This window comes from Brachypodium distachyon, chromosome 2 (assembly GCF_000005505.3).
Source record: "Brachypodium distachyon strain Bd21 chromosome 2, Brachypodium_distachyon_v3.0, whole genome shotgun sequence".
Classification (NCBI taxonomy): domain Eukaryota; kingdom Viridiplantae; phylum Streptophyta; class Magnoliopsida; order Poales; family Poaceae; genus Brachypodium; species Brachypodium distachyon.
In genome coordinates, this window is record NC_016132.3 from 54,918,593 (window position 1) to 54,935,522 (window position 16,930).

Below are 16,930 nucleotides of genomic sequence, written 5' to 3' on the forward strand. Positions count from 1 at the left end.
ATTTTCCTGTTCCAGATAAACAATCAGATGATTCCGACATACAGTACTTAGAAGTAGTTATCATCATTCCCTGAACTGGCAGTAAGATATTATCAGTTTTCAGCAGACATCAGCATTTGCCGAAAGGTTAAGCCACATGATTCTACTTGAGCAGATATAGAGTATACAATACAAAAGGACAAAAACTACTACGGAGTACAAAAGGTCCCACTTCTACTGCCTAGAACGACTAAACGGCTTCAGCATCAACTGTCGGGTACTTCAGGCTTCACCCTCGCCATTCCGGGCTGCGCAGTCTCTGTTTCGTCGTCAGGTATGAGAGCTACTTCAAGCTTCAACCTAGATATCTCAGGCTTGTTCGCATCTTCGGGCTTCACACTTGCTACGTCAAGGTTTACGTCTGCTCCAGGAATTATTCTCTCCGGTTCATCATCAGAGGAAGAGGAAGAGCTACTGGACTCCGAGGAATCCTGTGGAGCATACACATCATCGCTGTCTTGATTCTCAATCTCCTCAAAATACTTCACCGTCTTCTTTTGCCTCTTCCCACGGCCAAGATCCACCTTCGGAGTAGCAGGCTTGAGAACTTTCAGGTCCTCGGCCTTGGGGGAGAGAGGTTCTTCGTCCTCACCACCATGAGCAAAGCTCACGATGCTCCCGAGATAACCGTTGTCGTCCGATTTGCACATCTCATCACTAGAAGGGTCTAACTTCAGCAGATTCTCGATGGCCTCGTCGTCATAATGGATTGACGTAGCACTGATCTTCTTCTTGTCCACAATTGCCTTGGCTCCATGGAGTAGTATGGACTGCAGCTCATCTGCAGTTGGCTTTTTGGAAGTGTTCATTAACATATTTTCAATGGCCAACTTCTGCTTAGACTTCTGCAGTATCTTCTCTTCAACGGAACATTTTGTAATAAGTTGGTAAACAACCACTGGCCTGGTCTGGCCAATCCGGTGAGCCCTGGACTGTGCTTGCAAGTCCATAAATGGGTTGAAGTCAGGATCTGAACACGACAATGGAGAATCAGTGCAAAGAGGGATAAAGGCGAATGAAGCAGTGCAAACATCAACAGCAGAGATATTTAAAATTACTCACCATATATAATTACTCTGTCAGCACCAGGCTGCCAGAACAATGAATGTTGTTAGTCCAGCGGCATATACGTTTTTTTACTTGCTGGTACCAAATGAAAGAAAATCTGATCTGGAAGTATTAGAATCCATACCAGGTCAATACCTAGACCACCAGCACGAGTTGACATCAAGAATATAAATGTTTCGCTTTCAGTGTTGTTGTATTCTTTTATGCTCTCCTGCCTCACGGAGAGTGGCGTCTGTCCATCAATTCTGTGTGACAACACCGATTTGAAATCACCAAGAAAATGAGAAAATAAATATCAGCTGTACTCAGTGGAATGAGTAAACAAATTATCTTGAGCATCACAGTAAGATAGGATCAATGAAATCATCTATGCATGAGAAAACTGCAAGACGGATGCAGGCTGATTAATGAACCATACCGTGCATATTTGTATCCCAGGAAAGAAAGAAAGTCCTCAAGAATATCAAGCATGCGTGTCATCTGGGAGAAAATCAGTACACGGTTCTGCCTTTCTTTCAATTTTGGAAGCAACTGCAGATAGCAAATTGTATATTATCACATTAAACAATGATGTACTGGGACAGTAAGAGAACAAAACTCATGGAATATGTGAGATGGTAAAGGTACCTTGTGTAAGAGTTGAAGCTTCCCTGATGCAGTCACAAGTGATAGGGAAGCATCCTCTCCTGCATTCTGTTTTACTTCTAGTCCTGGAAAGAGATACTGGGAAAAAAGAATAGAAATTACCTTCAAGAGCAAGACTAGAATCTAACCATGATTAGTTTGAAAGCAAAACACAACTGAATGCAGTAAAAAAAACACCGGGGTCAATAGGAGACCACACAAATTACTGTCAAAGTGTTAAATGATGGCCAGATAACACAACCCCATAAATTTACAACCAGAAAGAGACTTGGTTCAAGTGAACAAGAGTTCGGCAAAGGGGGTGCTTATGTTGACCTCGGCAAACAGGACCACATGTGAACGGGCCTGGCATTTCGGCTGCGTTGGCTTTGGCTTGCTCACACGGACACATCAAAGAATTGGCATGGCCTTGCCCTTGGCTTCAGCAACAAGGAGCATTCCCTGTTCTTCACCCCCACCCTAACGATGGTCGGGAAAGGTGCAACGGCCAAGTTTTGGGACAATAGATGGATCAACAGCCACTCCGCCTCCGAGCTTGCGCCTTCTGTCCACGCATTGGTCTGCAATCACAGGCAAAGCCAGGACCGTCACTGGCAGGCTCCTGAACCACGGCTGGACCTCCGACATCCAGGCTGACCTGCGCAGTCAGGCGCTTCTCAAGTACTCCCTCCGTGCCGAAAAGATTAGCGCGGCCACTTCACAAAAACCATTTTAAAAAAAAGTCCTCAAAATCACAATAATTACAGGTCAACTGATAAACGACGCCGCTGCTGCTCCTCCTCGTCGCCGCCACCACTCATCGTCCTCGCGCCGCCGCAGCTCCTCCTCGTCGCCGCCGTTGCTCATCCTCGTCACCGCCGCTTCTCGTCCTCCTCGTCGCCGCTTCTCCTCCTCGCCGCCGCCGCTGCTCGTCGTCCTCGTCGCGCTGCCTCCTCCTCATCGCCGCCGCTGCTCGTCGTTGTCGTCTGGCTGCCGCTGCCTCCTCCTCGTCGCGCGGCCGCCAAGCGCCGGAAGCCACCGGATCCGGGCTAGAGACCACCGGATCCGGCCTTGCAGCCACCGGATCCGGCGAGACTCCCTTCTCGTCACAAAAGGAGAAGGTTTCTTCATCGAGAAGAAGCCACCTTTGTCGCCGGCCGCGAGGGGAGCGCAGCAGAGGGGAGGTGGAGGACCGCAACGACGGCGAGAGGTGGCACGGCTGAGGCGAGCAGAGAGGAGAGGCGGAGCACAGGGGAGACAAGAAGCATCGCCGGGGAGAAAGCAGGGGAGGAGACGAGCGGGGGAGGTGGGGGAGAAGACGAGCAGATAGGGGAGGAGACCGAATGAGTTGCAGATACTTAAACAGACGTAGTGGGGGTTGATTCGAACAAAAGACAGGGGCGTTTCTGCAAAACGACCGTCACGGCAATTTTTTCGGCACGGAGGGAGTACTTGTCACTCCGGATAGCTTTCAGACATACCCGCCTCTCTAAGGAGCCTGACACTCTTGTATAGCGGTGGACTTCTGCGAAATACACTCGGCACTCCCTTGCTTCCTCCCCACCTTCCAAGGCTCCATGCGCAGCGACTCGTGGAAGACCTGGGCACCCCACGAGGTCAAGTTCTTCTACTTCCTCCGTCCCATATTAAGTGACTCAAATTTGTCAAAATATGAACGTTTGTATGCTTGAAAAGCGTAGATACATGTAATAGAATGTCACTTAATATGGGACGGAGGGAGTACTCGTTAGCGGATCACAGTCACTGCAGGACCGCCTCACCAGTCGCAGCCTGCCTAATGAGCCCCATTGTGTGCTATGTGACGCTCAAAAAGTAAACTCCACCCCTAAAGTCATGTCCCCCATCACGATTCACTGGAGATTGGTGTAAGTCAACATTTGCCAGCCGGCGTGGAACGAGCTTGCCCTTAGCTGAATCCTTTTTTATGGTTTTGAGCCCACATTTTTAACCAATCTGGGGATGGGGGGACACACCCTTGGGGGTGGGAAAATTGCTCTCGTGGACCCATGTGTTGCTTCCTGAGTCATGGGATGTGCACTAATTGTGTCGTTGAGTGTGTTTGTCACCCCAGCCTCTCTAGGCCTGTAAATACAATTCCATCTTTTCAATACAACGAGAAGTAAAAGCTTTTGCTTTTTCTCAAGAGAAAAAAGTGAACAAGATGTAGTCAAGTTCATAAGCTAAATCGAAGCAAAACCTACCGGGTGATTGCAGCATTTTCTCAGTTCCATATGTATGTTGTTCAGCGAAAGCTTCCTGCCTGTAAAAGTATACACAAGCTCTGTCAGACCCAATGTAAAATCTGACTTGTCTAGGTTAAGTACATAACCCAACTATAACTGGCAAAGACAGTCAAATCAGTCTAACTATCAAAGCTTGAGAGGATAAACGTGCGAGAAACAATGTCCATATGCACAAGCTTACACAATCGTAAGAGTTTGTGCAAAATGCAGAAAGGAGTCATGTAGTACAGACAAGGCCTAGTTCGATTGCAATAACTAGACGTGATATGGCCTTTGTTAGCTTCCAAACAATGTTTTGGTAGAAGTGTATACACTAAATAATAATGAGAGAAAAGACACAACTGACCATTCTGAATAGCACTGTTCAACTTCAAGTAGTTCTTCTCTAAAATATTGATGTAGAGGTCTCTCTGAGAATCCGTAAGTGCACATGGAACTTCTACCCACTTCTTTGTGGGCATAGAATCTTTTAGGACATCAGATTTCATTCGCCTCAGCATTCTAACAAATCAAAGATGCAGGAACTAAGAGCATCATCCAAGTTATCAGGTGAATAAAGTAATTTGTTAGGAGTTGATTGAGAACAAAAATACCTAGGCTTTAAAATTTCATGAATGCGAGCAATTTTTTCATCCATCGACAAATCCCGTCCAGATTCAATTGGTAGGAACAATCCATCAGATTTTGGGTCAGAGAACTCGTCTGGATCAATATAATGAAGCAATGAAAACAGTTCCAACATGTTATTTTGCAAAGGGGTTCCCTGTACAGTGAAGAGAAAAAGAGGATAATGTGCAAACACATAATAAGATCATTCCAAGAAAGGCAATTAAAATGACTTCAATGATAAGAAATATTGTGCTAACCACCAAGGAATAAACTCAACTATGTCACTTCCATTGAGAAAAGCTAGAACGGCACTACTCAGTGTTCCTCAACATGAAACACGGTCAAGAGACTGTCTAGGACAGGCCAGGAGTCATTGCTTGAAGTAGACTAGTAGTGAAGAACACTTTAATCCAACACAGCTAAATTGCCAATGCCAATGAAGTGGGCCGTAGGTCCATAGTAGTGCAAGACCGATGCAACAAACCTAATGCATTCATTAGCACCGCAGAATGATTTATAGTAAATATCAAAATTTTATTTAACATCACTATTCTGACATGATATGCATATCAGGGGGAGAAGGACCAGGGATGATGAAGTCACAGTAACAAATATTGGGGCAGATGATGTTGTGGCCCCCAAGAGTCTATGTACACCGTACGTTTCTTTCCGGTGAAAAAACTTAATTCACACAGCACCCTTTTTTAAAACAAAGAAAACAATGATACCATGCTGGTTTGGTCACACCCAAATCAATGATACCACGCATCTGATGAGTGAAGCTTTATGGTGCACAATATATATCACATAGCTAAAGTATGACTTAAAAGTATTGGGGTTAATTTGATTTTATGATACTCTGTAGTATAGACTTTTGCAGAATACAGATGGTTCGTACAGAGTTAGACCACCTCATGGTTGCCACACAATCTATCTTCAGTACGTTCAGAACAATTAACAGGCTAGACGGATAATCCACAACTACTGAGCAGGAACCAACCCAATCCAGGCACTACCAAGATATTAAAATTTCAAGGGCGCAACATAAAACAACAACTTACATGGAACAAAGTATATTAAGTTCTCAAATTTACAAGTATGCCCAGGGCATGCAAGAATTACCGTAAGTAGCAACCGGAACTCGGAGCTATATCGCTTTAGGCAGGATGCAAGGTTACAATCAAGCTTCTTCAATCTGTGGGCCTCATCAACTGAAATGAAAGGAAGGTGATGCCCAGCAGCACAATTGTTAACTTGCACATCTATAGGAGACGATGCAGCTGAAGAAAACCCCTACAAAGCTATATCCCAGAAAAAACTTACTGACAATCGTTGACCATTTAATTTTTTGCAGAACTGCTTTATCAATCTGGACAAATTCATAACTTGTCACAACAGCATCAAATAAAGTCTTCCCTTCAGAAGAGTACATTTCATGAGCTTGGATACACTTTCTCGAGTCCTTGTCTCCTTGATGAACAAGGATATTCAGATCACTCGCCCAGCAGCCAAATTCCTAATGCAGAGAACATGCATGGGTAAGTATTTAAGACAATGCTCTGAGCTCGATTACTACATTCAGGGTAATATGGCAGAAGATCAGGAAAGGTTATACCGAACCTTTTTCCATTGCAATAGGATGCTCTTGGGAGCAAGGATCAATGCAGGAGATGTGGTGAAACTCCCCTTGATTATGTGGCTGAGAAAGCAAACAACTTGTACGGTTTTGCCAAGACCCATTTCATCTAGAAATAGAAGGAAATTGATAATTCCCTCTATTATCTTTTCACGATACAAATAAGAAAAGAACAGCCAAGCATACTGTAGGTCAAAAGTATCTTTTCAAAAGAGTTCTTTCAGAGAGCAAAATTTCATCAAATTACATCGCAATAGTTTTGTAAACAAACCCATACAACAATACTTAAATAATACTTAGGTAATATACTGAAATAATAGTAAAAGATACACATGCTCTGTCTTTGGAGTTCATGAACATACCAGCAAGAATAACACTCTTCCTAGTTTTGTAGTTTTCAAATATCCATTTCAACCCTTGAAGCTGATAGTCATACAGAACACCATTGTGTACAGTTTCTGGTATCATCGAATCCATGCACATTTGATTGACACAATCAACTCTATTTAAAGCATTCCTGTGTCTTTTGACTAGCATAGAAACAGCTGATTTCACGCCTTCAGTAAAATAGGACTCCCATGCAGCATCACAATAATCTAGGCCTTTCCATTTCACAAGGAACTCATATCCCTCAAAGTCTTTGTTATCCTGACAATTAGCCAATATGTCACACAAACCATCAGGGTTAGACTTCAGACGGCATGCAATGGCCTGATCTATTACAAACCACTCCGGTTTCCTTTGATCCTCCGAATAGACATCCTTAGGCAAGCTGTTGAAATAAGTTCGTAGGGTAATTAGAAAGAGTAAAAAAAGGCATTGGTGCTAGTTAAGAACACAGCACAAAAAATCAATAGGAGACATAGGTAAGTATAATTTCCATTACTGTCCATTAATCAGATTAACATGTACAATTTCATTCGAGTATTACATAGAACTGAGAAGGGGCAAACAACTGAGTAGATAGCCAACTGAAACATTGTTTAGTTTCCCTACTTTAGCAATAAGATGGACCAACACTGCTGACTAGAGAAGGCTGGGCATGCTAACCTATTAATAAGAGTTTTTTAAAGCATCTATTTGACTGTTCAGAAATTTTGCCAACATGAACCAACAAGTATAATTATGGCATTAGAAATAACACGAGTAATTATAAAGAGCAGAAGGCTTACGAATTCTTCCGTATATAGCTTTGGACTCGAAGGTTATCAAAATCACGAAGCCAATCAAGTGGAACCTAAAGCACGCAAAATTCAAATGTCAAGGTACAATAATTATAAATCTCAAATTTATCACCATGAAACATAATAAATCTTTCATGGTGTGTGGTGCAATGCCGTTCTGAGTTCTAACAAAGGAGGGGGCTCTAGCAATGCATGAACTCATGGTACAAAAGCCTATTAGACGGTCTAAGGATTGATTGAGAAGTGTAACATTTCATAAAGAGTGCAAGTTCCACATTTAGTACAGACAAATGTTTTGCTAGAGTGCAGACAATTACAAAGCATGCTGATCAACAAAACACACTGACTATCAATTACAAATTATGCAAGGAGGAAAACAGACCCAACAGTCATGATGATGAGAAAACAATTGCCATTTCACGAGGAACTGATATTGGAAATCCGACTTTTGAAGAATCACCCGTCTGTGACCTACAAGCCTCTGGATCCTTTTTGAGGGATAAACTTTTGTCCCCTTTGCCAATGAAGCCTGATTGGTTTTGCACAAAGCACATTCAAAGGTGCCTTGACTATCTTGAATCGAAGGAGTAAGACAAAAGTCATGGAAGCTGCAGGAACACCTAGAATTCTGGCATTTTGTTAGTGAAAAACTGCCAGTTCCACTCTGCACAACAATGAACCAAATAAGGATACGAATAGGATAGAATGCAATGAAAATTAACCAGCCCCACACCCCAGCAAACCCTAAAATTTTATTGCAGGGATAAAAACTACCTTGCATATTGAGCAAATAGGTCCACCAGAAATGTTTTTGCCAGGTTTTAAAGTATTGCGCAATAACTCACCATCTGATAGAAACAATTACATGTACAGCACAAAGATAATGTTAGAAGATCAACCTCGCAACAAGCACCTAGTTATCTGACAAGTCATTACACAGCAGAAAAGGTTATGTGAGACTGCACAAAATCACTACTACAAGCTACAGAAGGCACGGTGAAGAAAGTGTAGCTGCAACTAAGGCCTCTCTAAAACATTAATGTTATGCATCATACATGCTATGCACAAATACATACGAAAGTAACATGTTTATTTTAGAAATTTCTATGGTGAGTTTACTGTGAATTGTACATAGCATTGGTATCATAAACCCGTGTTGAGGAACCCATAAGAGAAGGGTGAAAAACAGCCCGTTCTCGACAAACTGGTTAGCTATTACCTGATCCGGAGGATGAAGACTCCGACAACTTACACAGCTGAGCTTCAGTGCAGCCCTCCTAAAAACGAACAGGAAACATCTATCACATCATAAATAATACACCCTCCGTCCCTAAATATAAGATGTTCTAGCTTTGTCCCAAGTCAAACTTCTTGAAGTTTGACAAAGTTTATAGAAAAATCTACCAACATCTATAACTCTAAATTAGTTTGATTAAATCCATCATGATCTATATATCTTCATAGTATGCTTATTTGATATTATAGATGTTAGTATAGTTTTCTATAAACTTGGTCAAACTTTAAAAGGTTTGACTTAGGACAAAACTAGAACAGCTTATAGGAGTATTTAAGAATGGATGTAGCAGGAGTACGTAAATAAACCAATTTTTGGGAAATTTACATGTGACTCATGATCAGCTTTCCGTTTCTCTTGCAGGCGCTTCGAAATTCTTCTGCATGGAATTGCCTTCTGATCATCTGTGGTGATTCCAAAATGTTAAATGTGCCGCATACAGTTGGATATGTCAACATTTGAATAAAAAGGAACTCAGCAAAGGTATATATAGTCTGCTTCCCTTCAAATAAATATCATGATATCATGTTAAATGCATCTGCAGTTAATTAACTTTTCTGCTTTAGAAAAATGGACACATTATGGTTATCCAATCAAGAATATTTTAATAAAAAGGCTTCCAAAAGGCTGAATAATTAACCCTGGAAAAATGCCTACGGAGAGTTTATTGAGCAACCACATGGTGCACAAAAAGTAAGAAACATGTCAAAATATGTAAATAGAGATATGTTCATCTCAAAGGTGCCCACTTACAATCTACAGTGTCACTGTCACTGAATGGATCCTTGCAAGTTTTCATTCTGCGATGAAGACGCTTTGATCTTCGCTGGGGGGCTGAATAATCATTGTCTATGCAATGCAAACGTGGAATTAAATGCACAAGACACTGGATGAAGTTATGTTGCAATACATCAGTAATCAAACGATAAATTGAACACTGTGCTTACCAGTGTCGGAGCTACCCTGCAATGTGTCCTTATCTTCAGTCACGTCAACACTGAAAGTTTCTGATGGAAATCTCTTTCTAAGGCGTTGTGACCTTCTTTGTTGAACCAACTTGCGGGACTCTGGGATACCATTCAGAATTAACAAAACAAGACAGACATTACAACTTTATTTCTTTTTCAGGAAACAGGCTCTCGCCTGCCATTGAAACTTGAAGATGTACAAAAACTGTAAACTGCTCACTCTTATCATCATCGCTGTTTACAAACATATCGTCTTGACTCTTTTTCAAATCTTGCCTTGCAGGTAAGTTTCTTCGTAAGCGTTTGGGCCGCCTGCATGGAGGCATCTCACCACCTGGTGTGAAAATAAGATGTCAGCAATATTGTGGGTAAAAATAAATAAAAAACGGGTCACAACTTTGTGTAACTATAATGCATCTCTGATCTTATTAAAAACATGTCTGATGCCACGATGGCATGATGTTTCCCCACCTGAACTCGAAATCATATACATTTGGCCAAGTATCCGGTTTTTGCCAATTGAGGGACCAAATGTGTATGATTTCGAGTTCAGGGGCTATTTATAGACTTTGCTACCAATTGAGAGACCAAAAATATAGTTCTCTTAGATTTATGCAGATTAATCTAATATAAAAAGGAGTCATTACATTTGCACGAATTTAACTCATTTACAAACATAAATTTACATACTTTACTATCTAAACACACATTTGTGTTGTTCTTGTTCATTCAACAGATTTTACACATTAGCGAATCAGAGATGGCACTTATCATCGGAAATCCGTATGGTCTCGCACCGCAACCTCAGCCTACACTCTGCAAACCAATTAAAAACATCCTCTGATAGATCATATTGCAGCTATTTCATTTTCAACGGGGATGTAAGTTCCTACCATCTAGAACAAAAATCCAAACAATGAGCATCCATCAAATGGCATGACAAATTAAACAATATAAGCATTAGAAAAGTTCATAGAGAACTCAGCTTTCCACCCATCACACACACCTTCATCGTCACTCAGCTTGGCATCAGCAACCTGCACCACGTTCACCTCCGCAGTTGCATCGACGCTAGCCACAGTTTGCTTCCTGAGACGCTTCAGGTTGGTCGTCGAAACTATCATACAATCAATAACAGACACAAACAGTGAATCGGTTAAAAGTATAGAATGCAGATGTAGTTTCGTGTCTGGGGCGACAGTCAACATAGATTTGAAGTTCCGATCTCACCTTCATCAGGGGAATCGCACAGGCGCGCCTCAAACATCTCTGCCATGCTTCTCTCCCCACAGGCAATTTCTCCGTTCGGTGACTTAATTTGCAGAGGTGACTTCAAATCATCTGTAAAATAAAATATAGCAAGACCAACCACATTACTCGACCAATAAAAAATCGAAAATAAATATAGATTTCGCATATAACAGTAACTGGACAAGGAGACAGACATCGATCGACCAAAAAAATAGAGAAACAAATCAAGCACGCAGGAATGGAGGATGATTTGTTTCTGATCTTGCTAAAATCGACCCGTGAGCTCTCAGAAAAAAATTCGATCAGCGGGCAAATATGGCAGATGCCGATCAGTTCCGGCCCCAACCAAAAATGCCGCCGAAACCCGATCAAACTTCCAGCGCACAACTGCGAGACTCAAATATCGGACGACCATCTAAATGACCAACAAAAAAAATCGCCTAAACGCTCGATCCGTCAGGAAACCAAAATGGCGGAAAAACGACGATGATCGCACGTCTAAAACCCAAATCAAGTCGACTCACCATCGCTGCTGGGATCGATCGGGGCACGCTCGTCCCGCGGCCTTCCGGCGCCGCCGCCGGCGGCGCCTCCGAGCTTCCCTCTCCCCCTCCCACGCCTTCCGCCTCTCCCCTGCATCGGGATTCGATCTTCACTGTGCGGGTCGACTAGGGTTTGCGGGATTTGAAAGGACGCGAGCAAGGAAGAGAAAACCCCCTTCGGGGAATGGCGGGAAGTTCTATGGGCGCTGTTTTGTCAGTGGACTTGGTGCTCGCAGTTTGCAACACTGCTTGTGGGGCCCAGAAGGTGGATTTTCTGTGAGATTGGTCCACGGAAGTGACGCATGGGCGGGAAGAGGAAGGGGCGCCGCGACGGTGGGGAGTGGCCGAGCGGGACGGAGATTTGGACGCTCTTCGTCGTTGCGCTTGCGCAATGGCACTGGATCCTCTACGGACTGTGCGCTGCAATTCGCGGTGGCTTCGTGGGCGATTTGAGGTAGTACTGGAACTTCAAAGGATAAGACCGTCATCAATGAGCGCTCAAAATTTACTGGAACCATTAAAATTCCAGCCATTTAATTTTATCTGGATATATTATTAGCATGGACATTGAATTTTACTGTCTTGCAAGATGTTCCCAATTCTAAACTTTCTGAGATTGCTTTGGATTGCAAAGTTGTTTTGGGGGGTTCAGGGGAGGAAATTGACGCTTGTCTTGATCGGTTTAAAGCGAAAGAACTGGCTGAGGCACGTCTGGCGGTGGTCAGGGCTGAATTGCTACAGGCTGCAGCCCCACCTGAGGTTGCTTCGAGGCAATCTCTGGAGGGTAGTGTGCGAAAAGAGGTCGCTGTTAACGAGCAAGTGGTTGAGGAGACATGTGGTTGCTCTCTCGGAACTTTTGAAGATCAGTTAGATAAGTTGATGGAGCAGAAAACTCCGGGTAAGCTTACGCAAAATTCGACTGGAAAGAGCAAGGGCTCTTCCCAGAAGAAGAAAAAGCGAGGGAGGCGAGCCCGTTTCCGATGAGTGTCCTTTTCTGGAATGTGAGAGGGTTGGGGACGGGGTGGGGCGCCGTGGTCAGTTGTTGGACATTATTAGACAAAAAAATGTGGTTATTTTCTGTTTACAGGAAACCATTAAAGCTCACTTCTCTCAACGTGAGTTGGTCTCTTTGTGTGTGTGTTGGGGGGGGGGGGGGGGGGGTTCTCTTATCTCTAGGCTATTAAGCCGGCGGTTGGTTACTCGGGGCGATGCTTATCGTTGTTAGAGAGGATCTTTTTGAGGGTGTCACTGCTTCGCAGGGGTTTTTTTTTGTCAGCATGGTAATCAAGAATAAACTGTCTGGGGTGCAATGGGAAATCATGAACGTCTATGGCCCAGTGTTACACGACTGGAAGGCTGCGCTCCTGGCTGAAATTACGGATCACGTGTCGCTTGCGCAGGGTCCGGTTTTAATGGGTGGCGATTTTAACCTGATTCGTTTTGGTGATGAAAAATCTAAAGGTGTTCTCCATAAGACTGCAATGGTGCAGTTTAATGAGGCGATTGGTTCAATGCAGCTCAGGGAACTGTATCGAACGGGCAGTCGTTTTACCTGGACTAATAAACAGGAGCATCCCGCTTTTGAAGTGTTAGATAGGGTTTTTATGAATGGACTTTGGGAAAACTTATTTCCACTTGCTCTCACGGATACTCTGGTCAGGGTGGGTTCTGATCATGATCCTCTTTTGGTTGAGTTGGGCGAGGAGGTGAAAAAGAAGGTGTCTCTGTTTCGTTTTGAACCTGGTTAGTTCCTCGATCCCAGCTTTAAAGAGACGATCTTAATGAAGTGGCCTCTCGGGGGGGCTTGGAGATTGCTGATTTCTAAAAGTTGTTGCAAGGAACTCTCCGCAAATTCTTGAGAGATTGGGGTAATAACTTCCGTGGGGAAATCCACAGGAAGAAGAAGGATCTGACTGATCAGATTGAGGCCTTGGACTCACAAGCTGAGTCTGTTTCTATTGATTGGGTTGATTGGAAGCACAGATATTCGCTGGAATCACAGTTGATGCGGGTTTATGAAGCTGAGGAGTTATACTGGCAGAAACAGGGCTGTGAGTAGTGGTGTCTCAAGGGAGATGCCAACACTGCGTTCTTCCACAAGATTGCTAATGGGAGGAAAAGGAAAGCAACAATTCTCTCCTTGGAAGATGAGTCAAGATTGATTTCCGACAATAATGAACTCAAAGCCCACATTACTCAGTACTACAAGTGGCTGTTTGGCAGGGAACCCGACTCTGGTGTGCATCTTGCGGATGACGTGTGGTCCCACGATGAACAGGTCTCCCCTATAGAGAATCAGCAGCTTTGTCAACCTTTTTCTATGGAGGAAATTGAGCTGGCACTTAAGAGAACTAAAACGAACACTGCACCCGGCCCGTATGGCTTTTCGGTGCAGTACTTTAAAGAATTCTGGGTGAACATCAAAAATTTAGTGAAGGAAATGATGGATGCTCTTTATCATGGGAATCTGAATCTGGCTCGTTTAAACTATGGGGTCATCACGCTTATTCCCAAGATCAAAGATGCTAACACCATTCGAGAGTATCTTCCAATCTGTCTGTTGAATGTCATTTTCAAGATCATTACTAAAGTCCTCACTATTAGATTGACGCCGGTGGCGGCAAGAATTATTAGCCCAATCCAGACTGCATTTATTCCTGGTCGATACATTCTTGAAGGTGTGGTGGTGCTTCACGAGGTCCTTCATGAATTGGACAGATCTCATGCGCAGGGAATTGTGTTGAAGCTCGATTTCGAAAAGGCCTACGACAAGGTGTTGTGGCCTTTTCTTTCGGAAGTGCTGGTTAGAAAAGGCTTTTGCAATCAGTGGATTCAGTGGATTAGGCAGGCGGTGGAATCTGGGAAGGTTTGTATTAACTTGAACGGTGAATTTAGAGAATATTTCATAACATTTAAAGGGCTTAGGCAAGGGGATCCCTTGTCTCCGCTGTTGTTTTACTTTGTTGGCGATGCTTTGGGAGCTATGCTTCAAGCGGCAAAAGACAAAGGGCAATTGAGGGGATTGGTCCCCGAGCTGATCCCGGGGGGGGGGGGGTCTCGCACTTACAATATGCGGATGATACTGTCCTGTTCATTCACAATGATCCTGTTTCAATTAGGACAGTTAAGTTTTTGCTGTACTGCTTTGAGGCCATGTTTGGTATGAATATCAATTATCAGAAGAGTGAGGTGTTCTGTGTGGGGCTGGACCGTGAGGAAAGGGTCAGGATTGCTAACCAATTTAATTGTCAGGTGGGTAATTTCCCTATCAAATACTTAGGCATTCCCATTTCCTTAGAAAATCCTTTTGGGAGGATTTCAAAATGTTGTGGATAAAGTCGAGAAACGGTTATATGGCTGGCAGAGTGGCAATCTGTCCTTTGGTGGGCGGAAAGTTCTCATTGATTCTTGCCTTGATAATATGCCAACCTATATGATGGGCTTCTACCTCTTGAACGAGGGCATTCATTACAAACTCGATATGGTTCGAGCAAGATTCTTCTGGGAAGGTATTGGGGAAAAACGGAAATATCACATGGTTAGCTGGGATAAGTTGTGTAGACCAAAAGAATTCGGTGGATTGGGCTTTGTGGAGAGCCGCCTCAGAAATATTACGGTGCTCTCTAAGTGGATCATGAAACTGGAAAGGGGAGATGCGGATTTCAGTTGTATTCTTCTTCGAAGGAAAATTTTGGGAGTTAATGGCTTATTCCAATCTTCTCCTTCTTGAGCTTCTCAATTCTGGAAGGACTGCATTGCTGTGAAAAAATGGTTTTCGATGGGCGGTTCTTACAAGGTGGGCAACGGTCGGAGTGTGTTCTTTTGGCAGGACGTTTGGCTTGGACAGGTTCCGTTAATTGTCAATTTCCATCGTCTCTTTGCTTGCTCTCGCCAGCCGAAGGCCACGGTGGCGGAGGTGCTGGTCGGGGGGGGGGGGGGAGATCTGTCTTTCGTTTAGACGCTCTCTTGGCGATGCAGAAAGTGCTGAATGGACAGCTTTGTCTGCCCTGCATAGAGGTGTGGTGCTGAATGTCGATCCTGACGTTGCTCGCTGAGAGTTGACTGCCAACAAATGTTTCTCTGCTAAGTCCATGTATATGGCCATGTCTCACAGTGGGGTGGTGGACCTCCAAATTATGGATTTGTGGCGGGCTACCATTCCTCTGAAACAGCTAATCTTTACTTGGATGTGTTGTAGAGGTAGGATTCAGGTGACGGATGAATTGTTGAAGAAGGGTTGGAAAGGACCTAAAGGCCGTCGTCTGTGTGGATAGGCGGAAACGGCTAAACACTTGCTTTTCACTTGCCCTGTTGCTTTTTTCTATTGGTGCTACATTCGGGATTGCTTAGGGTGGCCTCGGGCTCCGCTCTCGGGGGCTGATTTCCTTGACATTGCTTTGAAACCAGGAGGGTCGATTGTTAATCACAAAATGTGGTCGCTGGCGGCGACCTTGGCTTGGGCGCTTTGGCTCACACGCAATGATATGGTGTTCAATCAACGAGTTTGTGCCTCCCCTATGCAGGTAATCTTCAAGGCCGTGGCGTTCCTGGGACACTGGAAGATTCTTCTGCCGGATAAACGGCGGGCCGCAACGCTGAATCTGATCGCGAAGCTCCTAGCGAATCTGCGGGTCGCGCCGGCTCAGGGCATCGGCTGATGAATGCTGTATTTTGTTTAGTCTCTGTGGATTGTTGCCTCCTTTGGGTGTGTTTTCTCAAACTCTGTAGGCTTTTGTGGCGCTGTGTTGGTGGTTGCGCGGTGTTGTAAGCTGGTAATCCCAGCAGAACCTCTTGGCTTTATAATAAAATCGGGCTGAAAAGCCTTCTTTCCAAAAAAAAAAAGGTCTAGCGCTCATGTGAATTATTAGTGCTCTTTTTTTTACGGAATTTATGCCTAAATTCATGGTTCCCATTGGAGAGCAGTATGAAGCTTGTGTGGACGCTGGCTCGTCCATCTTTCTTTAAGCGTCTATGTAAATGCAGTGGAGATGGCCTAAAAGAAAAATGATTAAGTTCAGAATGGAAATAATAGCTCGAGGGGAAAAAACTCGAGCTATTAGGGAGAGGCTTTTTGAAAAACACGAAATTTAATTACTATCTCCGTCTCACAAAATAACTCATTTTTATTCCATCTTCTCTTGGCTCCGGCACCAATAGCAGATCACATCCATTTAGCTTTTTTTTCGAAAAAGAGAAAGGATCACATCCATTTAGTATTGATTCAACGTGAGTGATCGAGCACTAAAAACGAGAATTGCCTTGGTCCAAGTGCGCAAATCTATATGAGTCGTTTTGTGGAATGAAGGGAGTACTAGCACACGTTTAAAACGATTTAAGATATTTACATATACTTAACTTCACGAAAAAATAATAATAAACATAAATTATCGACCTCTAACTCCATTTTTAGATATATGTCACGTATGATTTCACGTATTAAATAGATGGGCT

The 16,930-nt window shown here is 43.6% G+C and overlaps 2 protein-coding genes across 3 annotated transcripts; both read right to left on the bottom strand.

Moving 5' to 3' along the window:
• Positions 1 to 39: 39 nt before the first annotated feature.
• LOC106866232 (chromodomain-helicase-DNA-binding protein 3-like) lies at positions 40 to 2,108 on the bottom strand. Its single transcript, XM_014899405.2, has 6 exons — positions 2,068 to 2,108; positions 1,735 to 1,830; positions 1,526 to 1,638; positions 1,232 to 1,352; positions 1,102 to 1,129; positions 40 to 1,009 (listed from the first exon to the last, which is right to left on the bottom strand). The coding sequence occupies exons 3-6, from the start codon at positions 1,585 to 1,587 to the stop codon at positions 246 to 248; spliced, it is 975 nt and encodes a 324-aa protein (XP_014754891.1). The 5' UTR covers positions 1,588 to 1,638; positions 1,735 to 1,830; positions 2,068 to 2,108; the 3' UTR covers positions 40 to 245.
• LOC100822021 (CHD3-type chromatin-remodeling factor PICKLE-like) lies at positions 1,918 to 11,897 on the bottom strand. 2 transcript variants are annotated; one of them, XR_002963071.1, is made up of 20 exons: positions 11,462 to 11,897; positions 10,917 to 11,027; positions 10,693 to 10,803; positions 9,907 to 10,020; positions 9,666 to 9,785; positions 9,472 to 9,567; positions 9,046 to 9,122; positions 8,644 to 8,701; positions 8,199 to 8,272; positions 7,807 to 8,088; positions 7,413 to 7,477; positions 6,603 to 7,012; positions 6,225 to 6,349; positions 5,928 to 6,120; positions 5,727 to 5,815; positions 4,589 to 4,758; positions 4,342 to 4,496; positions 3,954 to 4,012; positions 2,497 to 3,834; positions 1,918 to 2,389 (listed from the first exon to the last, which is right to left on the bottom strand). XR_002963071.1 is itself a non-coding variant. In XM_014899404.2 (19 exons), the coding sequence occupies exons 1-19, from the start codon at positions 11,574 to 11,576 to the stop codon at positions 3,829 to 3,831; spliced, it is 2,430 nt and encodes an 809-aa protein (XP_014754890.1). In that variant the 5' UTR covers positions 11,577 to 11,897; the 3' UTR covers positions 1,918 to 3,828. The 2 variants fall into 2 exon arrangements, 1 of the variants encoding a protein (XP_014754890.1); XM_014899404.2 differs by having other exon boundaries at positions 1,918 to 3,834.
• Between the last annotated feature and the right edge of the window lie 5,033 nt (positions 11,898 to 16,930).

Excerpts from the sequence above, each read along its gene's own strand:
- LOC100822021 (XM_014899404.2), bottom strand. The coding sequence starts at position 11,576 with ATGCAGGGGAGAGGCGGAAGGCGTGGGAGGGGGAGAGGGAAGCTCGGA. Across the intron at positions 8,089-8,198 it reads CTATTTGCTCAATATGCAAG|AGTGGAACTGGCAGTTTTTC; the intron begins GTAGTTTTTATC and ends ATTGTTGTGCAG. Across the intron at positions 7,013-7,412 it reads AGCTATATACGGAAGAATTC|CTTGCCTAAGGATGTCTATT; the intron begins GTAAGCCTTCTG and ends TTATTTCAACAG.
- LOC106866232 (XM_014899405.2), bottom strand. The coding sequence starts at position 1,587 with ATGACACGCATGCTTGATATTCTTGAGGACTTTCTTTCTTTCCTGGGA. Across the intron at positions 1,353-1,525 it reads CTGGGATACAAATATGCACG|AATTGATGGACAGACGCCAC; the intron begins GTATGGTTCATT and ends GTTGTCACACAG. Across the intron at positions 1,130-1,231 it reads GTGGTCTAGGTATTGACCTG|CCTGGTGCTGACAGAGTAAT; the intron begins GTATGGATTCTA and ends TTGTTCTGGCAG.